The sequence below is a fragment of the Macaca fascicularis genome, chromosome 9 (genome assembly GCF_037993035.2).
Source record: "Macaca fascicularis isolate 582-1 chromosome 9, T2T-MFA8v1.1".
NCBI lineage: Eukaryota > Metazoa > Chordata > Mammalia > Primates > Cercopithecidae > Macaca > Macaca fascicularis.
This window is the reverse complement of record NC_088383.1, coordinates 22,474,191-22,493,807: the sequence shown is the minus strand read 5'-3', so window position 1 is coordinate 22,493,807 and position 19,617 is coordinate 22,474,191. Positions and strand designations below refer to the sequence as shown.

Here is a 19,617-nt window from a genome sequence, read left to right as displayed (position 1 = left end):
ACACCGCACTCCAGCCTGGGCGACAGAGCAAGACGCGGTTTCAAAAAAAAAAAAAACAAGAAAAGAGAAAGATAACAAATGAATAAGACATTATTACCCTTACTCTTTTATTCCACCGAAACAAGAACAAGCAGAAGGTGCAGAGAACAAGGCAATAAAACACTACTAAAAGCAAAATCTGCTCAGAATATGAGAACTTAATTTCTATATGGCTTTCTAAGGGAAATATAACTGATAAAACTGGACCAAGGCTGTGACTCAAAGGACCTGGGTTTGCTAATTCTGGAAGCAACTGGTATTCCCTTATGGCTAACACTGTTGGCAAAAGTTTTTTAAAGGAGGGATACCTGGGAATTCCTTGGATATTATTTAACCAAAAACGTAGCCCCCAAATCCAAAACTTTTTGAGTGCTCCCATGACTCTCATGCTCATTGCAGCATTTTGGATTTCTGATTTTCAGATTAGGGATGCTCAACTGGTAAGTATATATAATGCAAGTATTGCAAAATCCCCCAAAAATCTGAAATTCCAAACACTATGGTCTCAAGAATTTTTAATAAAGGTTACTCAACCTGTACTTTGAAAGGACATAGTACGTCCCAGGAAATGCTAAACCATCAACCTCTTGCACTTTGAGTTCTTTATGCCTCGTGTTCCATTACTGGAACCTAAATTTGTGGGAGTTCTTTATATCCTACTGCTCAAGGTCATCACCAGGGTCTGATTTTTCACATAGAAAAAGTTGCAACCTCCAGCATAAATGGGTTAATGAATATCAGACTTTTCTCAGAGAAAATAACAAGATGATTTTAGTGAAGAAAAAGATGTTCTCAACTTTCACTTTAGTAAATCATAAATTTTTGTAATGTGGTGAAGATAAATAGCAAGGAGGAAAGGACAGATTGTCAACTCTTCCAAAACGGTTTTTGATGTTTCAAAAGACCCTGTGCCTAACTGTTCAGAACTCAAAAGAACGTACATAGAAAAGAGTTCAGTCAAAAGAAGAACAAAACCTATAAGCCCCAAACTTAAAACTCTTAGAAATCACTTTTAAAAACACACTATTTTTCCATTTTGTACAAGTCACTATAAAACAGGTCATTTATCAGGACACACTTCAATCCATAATAAAAATTTTACAATCTAAACTCTGAATCAAACATTTTATAGGTGTTTTTCTAGGCTTCTACTCTAATTTGATCTACGGTTCCCAGAAAAATGTACTCTGCTACAATTTGAACATGTCATGAGAGAATTTTGATCACTATTAAAACTAATACTTCTAGCCAATAATTTCAAGAGGGAATCACAACATTAGAACCTGACTCTACTCCTGCTTTACATCCTAGTCGTAAAGGAGAAATAACAACATCAACAGGAGCTATGCTATTTCACAAGGCTGTTCCAAGGATCAAATGAGAGAGTAACTAAAGAGTTCCTAAGAAACTTAAACGTACTCAAATAAGACATTATATAAGCATTGCTAAGCTGAATGAGACAGGATTTTTTTCTTTTCCATTAATGAAATTCTTTAATAACGATAATTAGCCACAATAGTTGTTTTAAGAAAAAGATAATTAGCTTATCAGTCTGATTTCTTCAGTCTGGCATTCATTTCTCCATGAACCCATCCTACCCTATAAACATTACCTTCACAGTGCCACAAACACAAGCTTCCTGTTCCTATTAGGCTTTTCCCTCAAACAGACCTTTACTTTCTTTTCAGGTAATGTTGGCCTTCATTTTCTGCCTACTTCAAAGTACAATTCAACCTCTCCATGATCTTTTCCAACTTAACAATATTTTTCATCACAAACTGGCAAAATAAATACTACATGAAAAGCTCTAAAAATAGCCGGGCCCAGGGACTCATATCTGTAATCCCAGCATTTTGCAAAGCTGAGGCAGGTGGATCATGAGGTCAAGAGATGGAGACCATCCTGGCCAACATGGTGAAACCCCGTCTCTACTAAAAATACAAAAATTAGCTGGGCGTGGTGGCACGCACCTGTAGTCCCAGCTACTAGGGAGGCTGAGGCAGGGGAATTGCTTGAACTCGGGAGGAAGAGGTTGCAGTGAGCCGAGATCGGGCCACTACACTCTACCCTGGGTGACAAAGCAAGACTCCAACTCAAAAAAAAAAAAAAAGAAAAGAAAAGAAAAGAAAAAAAGCAAAGTTTTACAAATAAAGTAATTTGTCTTACAGCTTAGCTATTAACACTCAGAGGGCAAGTACAAAATCATACAGGATACTACTTACCACATGACATACACTCATGAGAAAACTAATGGTATTCATTCATTTTTAAAAATTATGTTTAACATTTACTATGTTCAAAGCACTGTGTTGGAAGTGGGGATAGTTGTGAATGTCAGAAACAGCCCCTAGCCTCAGGACTATTATAGTGAATGTTACAGTTTAACGTGCTTACAAAGGTCATCTTCGATATTACTAAATTATCAACCTGTCATTCTAGAAAGTCAATCTTTTAAAAAGAGCATCATGAAAAACAATTTGTGATGATGTAATACATAATACAGTTGTCTTCTGTATTTGCGGGATTCCACATCTGGGGATTCAACCATCCTTGCATAGAAAATATCTGGAGGAAAAAATTGAGTCTGTAATGAATGTGTACAGACTTTTTTTCCTGTCATGATTCCCTAAGCAATACAGTATAACAACTATTTACATAGCATTTACATGATACTAGATATTATAAGAAATCTAGAAATGAATAAGTACACAGGAAGATGTGCATAGGTTATATGAAAATACTATGACATTTTATAACAGAAACCTGAGCATCTTGGACTTTGGTATTTATTTGCAGGAGGTCCAGGAACCAATTCCGCATGGATGCCAAAGGATGACTGTATACATTTTCTCCTTCCTAGTTATTTATTATATGGGGGGGAAGCTTCTTGTTTCCCCAATTACTAAACGATTTCTCAATTTCAAATTAGTTCGCAGGAAAAATTAACTTTTCATACTAGTAAGAAACACTAAGGCCGGGCGCGGTGGCTCATGCCTGTAATCCCTGCAATTTGGGAGGCCGAGGTGGGCGGATCACGAGGTCAGGAGATCGAGACCATCCTGGCTAACACGGTGAAACCCCGTCTCTACTAAAATACAAAAAATTAGCCGGGCGCGGTGGCGGGCGCCTGTAGTCCCAGCTACTTGGGAGGCTGAGGCAGGAGAATGGTGCGAAACCAGGAGGCGGAGCTTGCAGTGAGCCGAGATGGTGCCACTGCACTCCAGCCTGGGCGACAGAGTGAAGACTCTGCCTCAAAAAAAAAAAAAAAAAAAAGAAACACTATTGCCGAAAGTTAAATTATTGGTTCAAATTTGTTCAGGGATCTCTTTGCTTAAAGTAAAACTGACGTTACAATAGTGTGGTGTTAGACACTCATCAGCAAACACCTGTTAAACTGTCTAATTAAACGGCTCTGGACCCAGGGAAAATGCATATCTCCATCACTTAAAACCTAAGAATATTCTGTCTCAGTTTCTTGTCCTATATAAGAAGGAATAACACTTAATGCTTATTAACTGCTTAACACAGTGTGTGGCACACACTCAGTGTTCATCAGCAGTTAGCAATTCTTAACTTATTATGACTAAAACAGTGTAATTCCTAAATATTCATGGCATGAAGCCAAGCCTCTTCTGGATAAGGATACACTTTTTACTATTATCAATAAATGTTCTGCACTAAGTCTTAAAATGTTTATTAACATATATAAAACTAAAGAATATATCTCAAATAGTTTTCAATAATCTTATTCCATGATTATAGCTTTAACAAGACATATAACATCTTCAGAGTAATTTTGTTTGTTTGTTTGTTTGTTTGAGATGGAGTCTCGCTCTGTCTCCCAGGCTGGAGTGCAGTGGCCTGATCTCGGCTCACTGCAACCTCTGCCTTCCGGGTTCAAGTAATTCTTCTGCCTCAGCCTCCCTAGTAGCTGGGACTACAGGTGCGTGCCACCACGCCCAGCTAATTTTTGTATTTTTAGTAGAGACGGGGTTTCACCATGTTGGCCAGGATGGTCTCGATCTTTTGACCTCAGGTGATCCGCCCGCCTCAGACCCCCAAAGTACTGGGATTACAGGTGTGAGTCACCACGTCCAGCCTCAGAGTAATTTTTAAACACAACGTTTTAAAAATTTCTCGGCAGATAAATTTCTTAGGTCATTTATTTTTGTGAACTAATACTTATAAGAATTTCCCCCTAAATTACTATATTTACCTAATGGTAAGAGATACAAATCCTTTTTTTCTGCCACAGGAGTAGCACAAACACTGCCCTCTGAAAGCAACCATCCTATAAGGAACACTACTCCTTATACCTAACATCTCCCCAAATCTGTAACAGATAGGAAAATATTTTCAGGGATGTAAATCAATATCTTAATTTTATTAATTTGGAGACGTGTTTCAAATAAGCATCCAAATGTAATTTCTGAAATTTAGAAATTCTCAGACTATGCTTCAAAACTACAGAAAATCAGTAAAGAGGTCTCCCTACAAAAGCAAATCTAGCTTTATCTTCTCAGTAAGGTACTCCACGTGATTAATTACGCCTCTTGCTAAAAATGAAGAGAAATTCGATTTTTTTTATTAGATTTGTCTAAAGGTACTTTTTGTGACAAGGGGGCTTATTGCTAAGCCCTTCTAGTCTCCAAGGAAACATATAAATAAAAGCATACATTCAAATATGCAATATATTTAAACCTTTTCTATGAACTTCTTTCTCACTACAATTTATATATATTTTCCCCCTCTAAAATAGTGAGCCTCAACCAGGGGTAGTTTTGGTCCCCGGGACACATTTAACACATTAAACAATGTTTGGAGACATTTTTTATTCCCACTGTGGGAAGGGAGAGTGTGATGATGCTCTTGGCCTGTAGGGGGCAGGGACTGGGGATTCTGGTAAATATCCTGCAATACACAGGGTAACACATGAAGACTTGTCGGATCCAAATTGTCAGTAACGCTAAGATTGATAAATCCTGCTCTAGAACCATCCTTAATGCATATGTAGATTCCACTCATTTCTGAATACAAAGAAACTCCTGGCTACGTGATCTTGGGCATCTTATTTTAGCTTTCAAAGCCTTAGTGTCACCAGCTGTAAAATGAGGACATTTTATAACCGTTGTTAAATGAGATAATAAATATTAACATAACTGGCACATGACAAATCACAGTTATAGTTACTATTTCTCACATCTGACCTTTACATATAATATTTTCTCTCTTGGAGTGGTCTTTTTTCTGTTTGTTTACTGAAGTTAGTACTCTGTATTCACAACTATTAAAACAATCTAAAACTCTGTATTTATAAAATAAACATGAGCATTCTTCATTAAATTGTATCATTTTTCCACACCATTTGCTACCTACCCTTGCCACCAACTAACAGAACAAATACAATCCATAATTTATCTTAGCTAAATTCTTGTTATTTCAACAATCAGAAATCTAAAACTAGAAGAAAGGTTTCAACATTTATTGAAAACCATTTATCTTAAATTCAAGATGCAATTTAAAAGATAGATGCTGACATTTCAGTTAATATCAACTGTTAAGGGTCTGTCTAAAAACATGCATTTTGAAGAAATTTTTAAAAATTGAAAATAATATTCATAACACAAATTGCAAGTTACAGAAACATCCCAATGGTGTGAATAACAATGTATATCAACTCACTTGTCATATAATAAAAAGAATGGTAAAATTATGAAGTATATTTGAAAACAAAATTAAATCATTTCAGATACCTCCTGAAATAAAATGTGACTGCTAGATTCCACAAACTTAAATCATTTATCACTGATATAAAAATGTCCCAGGATAGAGTAATTCAAGTAATACCTGTGTGAGAAGTCATTTAGAAAATGATGACTAAGGCCGGGCGCGGTGGCTCAAGCCTGTAATCCCAGCACTTTGGGAGGCCGGGGCGGATCACGAGGTCAGATGATCGAGACCATCCTGGTTAACACGGTGAAACCTCGTCTCTACTAAAAAAAAAAAAAAAAAAAAAATACAAAAAAAAAAAAAAAAACTAGCCGGGCAAGGTGGCGGGCGCCTGTAGTCCCAGCTACTCGGGAGGCTGAGGCAGGAGAATGGCGTAAACCCGGGAGGCGGAGCTTGCAGTGAGCTGAGATCCGGCCACTGCACTCCAGCCTGGGCGACAGAGCGAGACTCCGTCTCAAAAAAAAAAAAAAAAAAAAAAAAGAAAAGAAAATGATGACTAAAATTGAAGTTTAGAGAAAGGGAGCTCAAAACAAAACAAAAAACAAAGGGTAAAAACACTCACACCCTAAATGTAAATTCTGCATTGGTTTTTTAAAAATACTGTGCAGGTGAAACAAAAATAGGAAATAAATTCTAAGCGTTTTGTAAGTAATGAATGACTGACCAATAGACTGTTTAGCCTACATAAGTAAAATCAAATTAGTGCCGAACATCTTTCCCAAAAACCAAATCATCTAAGATTTTAAGACATTTTTGTATTTTCCATTAGAGAATTTAAAAACTAAAAAATTTCACTTTAATTAAATGTCATTTAGTAATTCCAAGTATTATCGTAACAACAGTTGAAAACATTTTGAGACGGAAGAAGGGAGGTGGTGGGAGTGAAGGAAAAAAATAATAGGCAAACCCCTACCTGAACCAACTGGAGATGAGCCAACACTGAGGCTCTGTAAACTTCCATTCCTGAGCAATGTAGGAGACTTCTGCAGACTAGAGCTTGTTATGCTTCCTGCAGCTGATGCTACAGATGATGTTGGTGAAGCAGAAGAAACTGAGAGATGAGAAACATTCTCTTGATTTTTGTTTCCTTTGGGTCTACCAGGTCCATGCTTACTTTGTTTATTTCCTTTCCTTTTCTTTTCCTTTACAGTTTCTTCTTCTATGCCAGAAGTTTGAGCCCGCTTATATCCTGCTGTAGGAAGGCTGGAATTACCCAAATCTCCAGGTGAATTTTCAAAGCTTTTAGGCTGTGAAATAACAGCTGAGGTTGAAGGGAGACCAATTAAGGTACTAAAACTATTTACCCCCCCTTCCTGGCTTCCAGACTCTCCTTTATGTACATCTTTGGTTGTTGATGACTGTTGGGAGTGAGAGTAACTGTCATTACGCAGATCTGAGTCTGTAAAGCTCAGGAAATCCTGGGGAGACTGTACTGAACTTCCAGAAGATGATTTTACACTGCCTGGAGTTCCTGAAAAACTGCCTGTAGTTAAAAAAAAAAAAAAAAAAAAAAAAAAAAAAAAAAAAGGGCGGGGGAGGGGGGACAGAAAAATTGGATGCTAAAGTTCCCATAAGCAGCAGACATGATATAATCATTAAAGAGAAGAGAGAGTTAAAAAAAATTAACTACAACACTTAGGACATCAGTATATTAAGACTTGAAAACGTATTACTGAAGTCAAATTTATCCCTAAAATTACCTTTAAAAATACGTGTCATTTTATAGATGGTATTAATGTTTACTGTGGAATTGCAAGCTATTACTTGTAAGATATAAGATGTTTTTTATTTCACCTACCTTTTGCCACAGCAACATCCGCAATTCTCCCCCTAACACCTCATGTATGCCTGAGGAAGGACTAAAGAACAGTAGTCTCCTTTCCACAGTCATGCAAGAAGACGTTAACAAGACTATAATCTGACTCTAAATGTATAGAAGAACTTCTTTTTTGAATATTGAAGGTATGACTGAAAATGTTCCCAATATACAATAAGAACCTAAAGACGTTTCCTAGGTTATGAGTTCTAAGTTTTAAGACATACCAGTCATTGTTATTGTTCAGCTGAATCTACCACAATAGAAAATGGATTTGACAAAATAATGATCATATGGAATCTAATCTATGCCTCACATTCTCCCAATCCAATTTTCATGGAACTTCATAAAGACATCAGCCATCACTGCTTATTCTTTCTTTAAAGAACATCAGTACCCCACCATGCCATTCTAAGATATAAGAACCTTAGGCTGGGTACAATGGCTCATGCCTGTAATCCCAGCACTTTGGGAGGCCAAAGCAGGAGGATCATGAGGTCAGGAGTTCGAGACCAGCCTGACCAACATGGTGAAACCCCAACTCTACTAAAAATACAAAAATTAGCCAGGCGTGGTGGCATGTGCCTCTAATCCCAGCTACTCAGGAGGCCGAACCTGTCTCTACAGAAAATTTAAAAATGAGCTGGGCATGGTGACGCATGCTTGTGGTCCCACCTACTTGGGAGACAAAGGTGGAGGCAAAAGCTAACTGAGGGTCTGAAGCGGGAAGAATGCTTGAGCCCAGGAGGTCAACCTTGCAGTGAGCCATGAACACACGGCTGCCCTCCAGCCTGGGCAACAAAGCAAGGCCCTGTCTCAAAACACACACACACACACACACACACACAACCTAGAAAACAGGTTAGTGTGTTAATCTGTTAAACCTCAAACTTCGTAACAAATGCATTATTAATCAACAACTTATTTACTGAGACCTATGTAAATCCCCTAAAAATTGTCCAGTATTTATCTACTAACAAATGTAAAATGTAAACCTTAATTGTATTTATTTATTTAGTGGGTTTTGTTTGTTTTTGGTTTTTGTTTGTTTGCTTTTTGAGGCAGGGTCTTGTTCTGTTGCCTAGGCTGGAGTGCAGTGGCACAATCACGGCTCACTGTAGCTTCAACCTCCCTGGGTCAAGCAATCCTCGCGCTTCAGCCTCCTGAGGAGCTGGGGCCACAGGCGCACATCACCACACCTGGCTTATTTTGTTTGCCTGTCCAAGGAGACAGGGTCTCACTCTGTCACCCAGGCTGGAGTGCAGTAGTGCAATCTCAGCTCACTGCAGCCTCAACCTCCTGGGCTCAAGCAATCTTTCCACCTCAGCCTCTGAAGTAGCTGGGACTACAGGCATGTGCCACCATGCCCGGCTAATTTTGTATTTTTTAGAGAGACAGGGTTTTGCCATGTTGCCTAGGCTGGTCTCCAACTCCTAAGCTCAGATGATCCACCTGACTGAGCCTCATAAAATACTGGGATTACAGGCATGAGCCACTGTGCCCAGTTCACACACAGCTAATTTTTAAATTTTTTATAGAGATGGGGTCTTACCATGTTGCCCAAGCTGGCCTCAAGAGTTCTGCCCACCTCAGCATCCCAAACTGCTAGGCTTATAGATGTGAGCCACCATGCCTGGCCAACCTTAATTGTTTTTAATGTTCAGGAAATATAAATAAAGAACACTTATAGAAAAGATGCAGGAACAGTGGCTCAAGCCTGTAATCCCAGCACTTTGGGAGGCCAAGGCGGGAGGATCACCTGAGGTCAGAAGTTCGAGACCAGCCTGGCCAACACGGTGAAATCCCATCTCTACTAAAATACAAAAATTGGCCAGGTATGCTGGCATGCACCTGTAATCCCAGCTACTCAAGAGGCTGAGGTACAAGAATCACTTGAACCCGAGAGGCGTAGGTTGCAGTAAGCCGAGATTGTGCCACTGCATTCCAGCCCGGGCAACAGAGCAAGATTCCATCTCAAACAAAAAGAAGGGCTGTTCTACAGAACTCAAAGCAAAGCTCCAGCTTTTATTATTTTTCTCCCCAATTTTAAGCATTATTCCATGTCTAGTTAAACATTAAAATTACAATTCAACTCTGGAAACACAAATCATATTATAAAAGGAAAGAAAAAGTACCAGAAAAATTTAATAGGAAACACTATCTTTAAAGTAATCTTACTATAGCAACTAATCATATAATAATCTAGAACATCCATTAGTTATAAGTTCCCCCAAAAAAAATAATTCTTTTACAAAGCATAACTATTATTAACCATCTTAAAGACAAGTATTTTAACTAAAACATCACTAATACCTTGAGGAAAAGGGCTAGCTGCCGACACAGTTGTTCCTGGATTTCTTCCACCACCAGGCTTTCTTCCCCTTTGACCTGAGCTGTGAGCTGAAGATTTCTTCCCTTTGCCCTCTGACCCTCTAGTCTCTGAAACATCTTTTCCACTAGAGGTGTGTGCAGAGACTTCCTGGAAATTTGCATTTGTAAATCGTGCAGTAGTATCTTCCAAGCGCTTCAGTGATCCAGATATAGAGTTGTTGCTAGTGCTTGTATAAGTCTAACATTTTGATTCAAAAGGGAAGGAAAAAGAGTTGATTACATTTTAGTTACAGAAAACAATAGGTGACACATTAATAAGAACTTGCAGAATAAACACAAAGTTTCTGTTCTAAAAATAAGTCGGTTCACCTAAGAAAATCATCCAAAAACAATTTAAGTCATTATAATTACTTAAAAAAAAAAGAAGAAGAAAGAAAAGAAAAAGCATAGATAATTTAAAGATGGCTGTTTCAGGATCAAATTGCAACAACTAGTAAAAGTATGTATTAGTTATATTTATGAAGTGACACACAGTAATACTGAAGATAAGCATTTGTCAAGCAACATCATTTTTTTTTTTTAACAATGTCTACACTTCTTAGACTTGAAATTAAAATAAGCTTTAGTGTTCAACACAGGAAGGTGACAATAAGGGACTAACGTGCTACAAATCCATTAGAGGACCATATCCATGAGTTTATAAGGCTAGCGGAGGACAGAGCGAAACTTTTTAAAGAATTCAGGTGAGGGTCCCTTTGCAAAAAAAAACAGAAAGATTTGAAACAGAAATCATTTTTCCAATTGTTATGTTGAGGAAAAAGTTATATATTGCAAAGGTAAGATTTTATAACTATCCCTAAAAAGTGGCTCTCAATTATTCCCTTGATCTGCATTTGTTAAGGAAAAAGGATGAAGATCTGTATTAACAGTTTCCAGTTTTAGCAATCATTTTTATTACAAGGTATACCCAAATAATGGCGAATACATGAAAGTATATTATACCAGATGCACATTAATCACCATGTTTTGAAATCAAAGGTTTATAAAGTCCACTAGGGCAAAGGTTTTGATGTCGCCATTAAGTTCACTAAAGTATCTGAGGCATGGACAGCATAAAGTTCACGAAGTGCTTGCAACATAATCGGCACCAAAGTTTTGTTGGATAAGTGAATACTTTTTTATTGTATGTATCTAAAATCTCTGCTATAAAAATGAAAAAATTTGAAAATATGCAAAAGTGAATTTTCCCACATACAGCCACCACTCAACACAAACAATCAGATGAATATGAAAAACGAGAACATGACAATAAAATCAAGTTTCAAAATGGCTGGCATTTTTAGCAAAAACAATTTCAAAAAGAGGAATAAGAGAAAAAATTAAGTGTTTGGAAAACCAAATCTTTCTTGCGGCTTTTCTATCAACCTGTTGCCATCCCCAGGCCCCATTATCTCAGTGTCAATAACGGATATGCATCATTAAATAGAAGAAATATTTCATAAAAACAAAGTACTCCACTATTCTAACAAACTACAATCCACAAACAAGAACAAACGTTTCAAAGTAAGTTTAAAAGGAAAAAAAATCCCATTTTACAAACCAATCACATTTAAGCTGATGAAACTTCATGGCTTACTTTAGAAATATGAACCTTTTCCATGCTGGGCAGGTCAATTTGGAAACCACCCCACCTCATTTTTCAAATACTTTTTCCAATTACTTGAGTTGATCCTGAGGTTCTCCATTCCTCTCACATCTGATCCTTGCATGACCTAGTGAAGTTTAAAAGTCATCTAAGAAAACACAGTGGTGTTCTTCACTCACGTATTTTTGTTCATGTATCAAATAAAGAATGGAGAGAAAATTGGGTAGAGTACTATAATGAAAATACACTATTCACTTCCACATGACAATCTACATTAGAGATGGTCATTTTTCCCACTTACTTGACAGAACGTCCTTGCTCAAACCCTCAAGTATAAATCTGTCCATAAAAACCCATGAAAACATGACATTTGGAAGAAACAGTATTACAAAGAAAGCAATGAATAAAGCAATCAAATTTCAGTGACAAAAAAATCACATTAAAACCATAACTGAACATTTTTAAAATGTCCAAACCTACATTTCAGAACATAATCAGACTTAATATGAAAAAAATGAATTTTAGCTTTAGATGTTAACAATTTTTAAATTATACATAATGACACTCACTAAGGCAATGCAGGGTTCATTCAAAGAGAAACCTCTATTTTAATTTCACGTTTAAAAGTGATTTTAAAAGTACTTATTCCATAATGTGCTGTTGGGACAATATGGCACTAGGGAACTCCATTATAAACGTACAACAATCAACTCAAAATCGAGGAAAAGACAGGTAAAAGGAGACCAGAGGGAGGTAGGAGATGGCTGAAAGACACACTATGAGTAAGCCCAAGACTAAATTCACAAAATCTTGTTTCCTCACTTTTGTATTCTAAATGTCTATCATAGTACGAACATCTCACTGCTCTGAGTGTAATTCTTGTACATAGTAATATTTATTTTTTCAGGCAAATTGGACCACAAAATGCAAACTACTTCATTTGCTGCTCTACTGAAAAATATAAGTTCTTTTGTAGTTGTTCTTTTCTACTGGAGATAAAACTGGATATCTGGCTGTATTGAGAGTCTCTGAAGTGCTGCATAAACACTTTGTTCTACATTGTGATTTATAAGCAACTTAATCTTTTAAAAGGCTAATTCAGAATACATGTAATTTTTATTTCATGGCCAACTATTAGTCCAAAGATAAGCTGCAACACCAATATACCTACACAATACCATTAAGTGGGAACAAAAATTATTTACTTCAAACAAAAATTTAAAACTAGATCCAAAATTAAATAACGACTCTATAACAAGTAACCAAAAAAAGCAGCTATGATTATTTACAAAAGGTATGGTTGCCTCAGATTAGTCTACAAGGCTCTGTCATCTAAATTGGTGACAAGAAGTGACCATTAGAAAACATAATGTACTGCTTAACATTTTTAAATAAAATTATGTACTATTCAAGTGTCCCATAAAAACCCACATACTTTGTACCAAGCCTATCTTGAGACTACAACATGTAAACTACCCAACATAAATCACCAAAAAAAGATTTAAAAAAAAAAAAAAAAAAAAAAGAACAGTGAGCTGTAGAACAATTTTAAGTAGCCTAATTTACATGCTACTAGACTACTCAAAAAGAATGGGGGGATCAAAACAAACGAATAAAAAATCCCCACAAAACTGAAGAAATAATAGTAGGAAAAATTATAAAATTGATGAGGAAAAAAAAACCTCACAGTTTAAGAACCTCAAGTAACCCCAAGAAAAATAAATATGAAGAAAAGTAAGTGAACTCAGTTCATTATCAAATTGTTTATCATTAAAAACCAATGATAAAGAGGAAATGTTACAAGAAACCAGGCTTTTCTTTTCTTTTTTTTTTTTTAAGGATGTCTTACATGCCAAAAACAAAGATAAGAATGAAAGCAAAATTTTCCCTAAAAACATTCAATCTAGAAAACAGGTGAGTACTAAAAGAAAAAACTGTCAACTTAGAATTCCACGGGCAACTATTATAAAATATCTTTCTAAAACAAGTACAAAATAAAGGCTTTTTTGGATATAAAAGCTGAAAGAACTAATCACTAGCAGACCAACACTACAATAAATGCTAAAAGAACTATTTCAGGTAAATAATAAATGAAATGTGAATATACCAAAAAGAATGAAGAGCATTAGAAATATTAATTGCTAATGGTAAATGTAGTACAAAGAGATGAAGCAAGATGATGTGAAATTTCTCATCACACCACTCAAAACTGTGCAAATTATAATTTATTTATTTCTGGAATTTTCAATTCAATATTTTTCACACCTCAGTTGACTGAAGGTAATTGAAACTGTGAAAAGGGATAAGGAAGGAGTAACAGACAAATATAGTAAAAATGATAAATAATAAAGAATTGTTCATAACTTTTTTTTTTGAGACGAGTCTCGCTCTGTTGCCAGGCTGCAGTGCAGTGCTGCGATCTTGGCTCACTGCAACCTCCACCTCCTGGGTTCAAACGATTCTCCTGCCTCAGCCTTCCCAGTAGCTGGGACTACAGGCGCATACCACCATGCCCAGCTAATTTTTGTATTTTTAGTAGAGACAGGGTTTCACCATGCTGGGCAGGATGGTCTTGATCTCTTGATCTCGTGATCCACCCGCTTCGGCCTCCCAAAGTGCTTGGGAGGACAGGCATGAGCCACCGCGCCTGGCCTATTTTAAACTCTTTATAAGACAGCTGATGTAGAGCAAAAGGAGTAACAATAAATTGTGAGTTTTGTAACATATGTTAAAAAAAAAAAAATAAGTGATAAAAATAACACGAAACCAAAAGGGTAGAAGTATATAGCTACAAGGTTCTTACACTATATGTAAACTAGTATAATTCTGCTTGAAGGTAAACTCTGATGGACTAATGATGCTATACTGTAGTCTCTAAAACAATGCAATGGAACAAAAAATTATTGCAAATCAGGCAAAACTGAATCACAAAAAAGGTTCAATCAAACATACAGCAGAGAAAGAGAAAGAGAGAGAGAGAAGGAAAGAGAAATGATGGGCAAAAAGAAAAGGATTAGCAAATGTTAGATTAAAATACAACTACCCAGAGGTCAGGTGCGGTGGCTCACACTGTAATCCCAGAACTTTTGGAGGCCAAGGCAGGCAGATCAACCAAGGTCAGGAATTCGAGACCAGCCTGGCCAACATGGTAAAACCCCATCTCTACCAAAAAATACAAAACTTAGCCACATGTGGTGGTATGCACCTGTAGTCTCAGCTAATCAGGAGACTGAGGTGGGAGAATTGCTTGAACCCAGGAGGCAGAGGTTGCCATGAGTTGAGATCAAGCCACTGCACTCCAGCCTGGGAGACAGAGCAAGACCCTGTCTCAATAATAATAATAATAATAACAACAACAACAACAACAACAACAACAAAACAACAGTATTATAGTAAAATACAACCACTCAGAGAATCGTATTATATGTAAATTCTCTAAACATCCCAATTAAAAAGCAAAGATTGCAACAACGAATGAATAAACTCAAAACATGACTATACGCTGCTTTAAAGAAACCTATTTTAGCTCAGTGCAGTGGCTCACACCTGTAATCCCAGCTACTGGGGAGGCTGAGGCAGGAGAATCCCTTAAACCCGGGAGGCAGAGGTTGCAGTGAGCCAAAATCATGCCATTGCACTCCAGCCTGGGCAACAAGAATGAAACCCCCTCAAAACAAGCAAGCAAACAAACAAACAAAAAAGAAGCCTACTTTAAGTTAATTTAACTTCAGGCCAGGCATGGTGGCTTGCGCCTGGAATCCCAGCACTTTAGGAGGCCGAGACAGGTGGATCACTTGAGGCCAGGAGTTCAGGACTAGCCTGGCCAACATGGTGAAACCTCATCTCTACTAAGAATACAAAAGTTAGCCAGGCGTGGTGGTACACACCTGCAATCCCAGCTACTTGGAAGTCTGAGGCAGGAGAATCACTTGAACCTGGGAGGCAGAGGTTGCAGTGAGCTGAGATCATGCTACTGCACTCCAGCCTGGGTGAAGAGTGAGACTCTATCTCAAAAAAAAAAAGAAAAAAGAAAGAAAAAAGAAATCTATTTTAAATATAAAGGCACAAAGAAAGTATAAGCATGGGAAAAGAAACATCAAGCTAAAGCTAATCAAAAGAAAGCTAAATTCACTATATTAATATCAGCCAGTAGATTTCACAATAAAGAATATTAACAAAATACAGTGGCGTACTCATCAAGAAGATACAAAAATCCTAATTGTTTCTGCACCTGCTCACAATAATTGACAGAACAAACAGGCAAAAAACAAGTAAAGATATAGACAACTTAATATAAATCAACTTGACCTAATGGACATTTACAGAAAAACTCCACACAACTACAAATGAATACACATTCATTCTTTTAAAAAACACACAGAGCCAGGCACAATGGCTCACGCCTGTAATCCCAGCACTTTGGGAGGTTGAGGGGGTGGATCATGAGGTCAAGAGATGGAGACCATCCTGACCAACACAGTGAAACCCTGTCTCTACTAAAAATACAAAAATTAGCTGGGTGAGTCCCAGCTACTCAGGAGGCTGAGACAGGAGAATCACTTGAACCCGGGAGGCGGAGGGTGCAGTGAGCTAAGATCGCGCCACTGCACTCCAGCCTGGGGACAGAGGGAGATTCCATCTCCCAAAAAAAAAGCCACACAGAATATTTAACAAGATAATCCATGTTCTGCATCAATAAACTTAAAAGGAATGATATAATATAAAAATATTAAATTAGAAATCAGTAACAAAGTGAATATCCAAATATTTCTAAACTAAATAACACACTTTTAAGTAACTCATAGGTCAAAGAAGAAAAGGAAAACCACAAAGCATTTTTTTAAACTAAATAAAAATGAAAACACAACATATCAAAATTCATAAAGCCCTACTTAAGAGGGAAGTTTATATCGTTAAATGCCAATACTAGGAATTCTGGTTACTCGTTGAGCATATGAGGAGGAAAGAGAAGTCTTTGCTCTACCCTAAAACAAATACAAAGCTCAACAAACTGAAAATCACTAACTCTTACATTAGTGAATGGAGAGGTCATAGGGCAAACTGCTAAACAAAAAATTGGGGCTTATACCTGTAATTCCAGCACTTTGGGAGGCGGAGGCAGGCAGATCACAAGCTCAGGAGATCGAGACCATCCTGGCCAATAAGGTGAAACCCCATCTCTACTAAAAATACAAAAAAATTAGCCAGGCGTGGTGGAAGGCGCCTATAGTCCCAGATACTCGGGAGGCTAAGGCAGGAAAATGGTGTGAACCTGGGAGGTGGAGCTTGCAGTGAGCTGAGATCATGCCACTGCACTCCAGCCTGGGTGACAGAGCGAGATTCCGTCTCAAAAAAATTAGCTGGGTGTGGTGGCACATGCCTGTAATCCCAGCTACTTGGAAAGCTGAGGCAGGAGAATCACTTGAACCCGGGAAGCGGAGGTTGCAGTGAGTCGAGATCACGCCATTGCTCTACAGCCTGGGCAAGAAGAGTGAAACTCAGTCTCAAAAAAAAAAAAAAAAAACATGGCACATTGGCACATGTATACCTATGTAACAAACCTGCACATTGTGCACATGTACCCTAGAACTTAAAGTATAATTAAGAAAACAAAACAAAACAAAAAAAACAGAAAGACAAATCAATGCACAGAGAGACTTACAACTTACCTAAGCAAACCCAGCAGCTGAAACCTCTGCAGGAACCAGCATCAGGGAAAGAAAACCTAAACTATTTTAACTGATAAACTGATAGAGGCACAGTGTGGACAAGGCTGAAAAAGAAAACCTCCAGGGGGACCCGGTCTTGGAGGACTCTCACACTTTTGTGAATTTTACCTCTAGGACCTCTAGCAGGCCCTCAGAGTGAATACCGGAGAAAGAGTCCCCCAGAGATCCCTCCAATAAAGGGGGAAAAGGAACCATTTTGAAATAACCAGAGCTTTGTTTTTCCTAACAAGGCCTGCTTTCAGGAGAAACTATTTAACGAGATTCTAACCTGTGGAGGTTTTTGTCAGAGCCTAACTAACCTAGGGAAGGGAAATGTACAACTTCAGGCGACTCTAACCATCATCCTGTTCCACTTGCAGGAGAAAAAAATAACTAAGAAGCCCCTATGCAGTTCACATTCCAGGGGAGGTTCACCTAAAGACTGAAAATTATAGAAGTATAGGATGCCTCTTGTTCCCCGCAATTTACTAGTGTGTTACTAAAGGTCTATTTATAGTGTAGTTCCTTTTGCCAGGACATAATGTTCAACATGAAACAACAACACAAAAGGCAAAAAATGCAGTTTAAACAAAGTGAAAAACCATTAGAAACTAAGTCAGCCATGTCAGGAATGTTGGAATTATGAGACCAAGAATTTTTAAAATCTATGACTAATACAATAAGGAATTTAATGGAAAAGGCAGACAACATGCAAGAACATATGCATAATGAAAGCAAATCAGAAATGCCAGAGAGATCAAAAACAAACAGAAATGAAGAATGTCTTTCAGGGAATCATCAGCAGAGTGGGACACAACTCAAGAAAAAAAATCTCTAAGCTTGAGGATATGACAATAAAAACTTCCAAAATTGAAACGGAAAGAGAGAAAAAGACTGGAAAACAAAAGCAAACAAAATATTCATGAATGCTGGGATGTATACAAAAGGCATAACATAGTTAAAACGGGAATACAAGGAGGAGAAGAAAGGAGAAGCAATATTTGAAATCATAACATCAAGAAACTTCCCCTCGAACAAATGTCAGTAGCCACACCAGCTATCAAAGAAACTTAGAGGACGCCAAGCAAGATAAATGCGAAAAAGGAGGGGGAAAGGGAAGTACACCTCCACGCTCAAAGATTAAAATCCATGAAGGAAGCCAGAGGAAAACACGTTACCCACACAGGCACAAGTATAAGAATTATATCTGAATTTGCCTCAGAAAACATGCAATCAAGGAGAGGGTGAAATAAAACACTTAAAGTGTGATGACAGGGTGGAAAAAAAAAAAAAGACAAGAAAATGCAATCATATAAAATACTCAATAAAAACCACAAAAGCTGTGAATGACAAAAACAGTAACAAAAATGTAAAAATGAAAATTAGTAATAAATATGGTAGATATTAACCCAATTATATCAATAGTCACCTTAAATGGCAATGGTCTAAATACCCCAATTAAAAAATAAAGATTGTCACAGATCCAAAACCAAGTAGCAACTATATGTTGTCTAGAGGAAACCTACTTTAAATATAAAGACACGTAGAGTTTAAAGGAAACAGTGCTCGCTTCGGCAGCACATATACAAAAATTAGAATGATACAGAGAAGATTAGTATGGCCCCTGTGCAAGGGTGACACGCAAATTCGTGAAGTGTTCCATATAAAAATAAATAAAAAGGAAATGGAGAAAGATATACTATGCTAATGCTGATTTTTTAAAAGCAGAAATACTGTATTAATTATGAACAGAACAGACTCAAGAGCAAAGAAAGTGATCAGGTCTAAAGAGAGTAATTACGTAAGATAAAGGTGTTGATACTTCAAAAAGACATAACAATCCTTAATGTGTATGTGACTAACAAAAGCGGTCAAAATACATGAAGCAAAAACTGATAGAAACTGATATCACAGCCAGAAATTAACAGATACACTAGTGAGAAAATCAGTTAAGGACACAGTTGAGCTGAACAGTACTATCAATCAACTGTATATAATTGACATCTGTAGACTACTTCATCCAACAACAGCAAATGACACATTCTTCTATTCTCCAGCTTACATGGAACATTAACCAAGATGGACCACATTCTAGACCATAAAATACACCTTAACAAATTTTAAAGAACAGAAATCATACAGTGCCTTGCTTTCTCAGACCACAATGAAATTAAACCAGAATCAATACCAGAAAGGTGGCCATAAATCCAAAAACACATGGATATTAAACAAGACACTTCTAAATAACATATAAGTAAAAGAAGAAATATAAAGAGAAATTTAAAAATATTTGGAACTAAATGAAAATAAAACATAAAAATTTGTGAGATGCTGGGAAAGCAGCATTT

The 19,617-nt window shown here is 37.2% G+C and overlaps 1 protein-coding gene and 1 non-coding gene across 51 annotated transcripts in view; one reads left to right on the top strand and one right to left on the bottom strand.

Annotated features, from left to right (window-relative positions):
• LOC101866062 (protein AF-10) overlaps nt 1-19,617 on the bottom strand; it is a 228,512-nt gene that overhangs the window by 65,404 nt on the left and 143,491 nt on the right. For 45 of the 50 annotated variants that reach the window (XR_012417533.1, XR_012417524.1, XR_006700806.2 and 42 more), the window contains 2 exons: nt 9,899-10,154; nt 6,683-7,252 (listed from right to left, as the gene is read on the bottom strand). Coding sequence is in view for 39 of the 50 variants with exons in the window: in XM_074001160.1 (XP_073857261.1) it covers nt 6,683-7,252; nt 9,899-10,154 (826 nt within the window). In the remaining 11 variants the exon portion in view is untranslated. Of the gene's footprint in view, nt 1-6,682; nt 7,253-9,898; nt 10,155-11,552; nt 11,689-19,617 lie in introns of all 50 variants that reach the window. The other 5 variants (XM_074001177.1, XM_074001179.1, XM_074001178.1 and 2 more) reach the window with 2 other exon arrangements.
• Nucleotides 18,832-18,938, top strand: LOC123567055 (U6 spliceosomal RNA). The gene has a single exon (XR_006689750.1). It is a non-coding gene; the product is annotated as a U6 spliceosomal RNA (small nuclear RNA).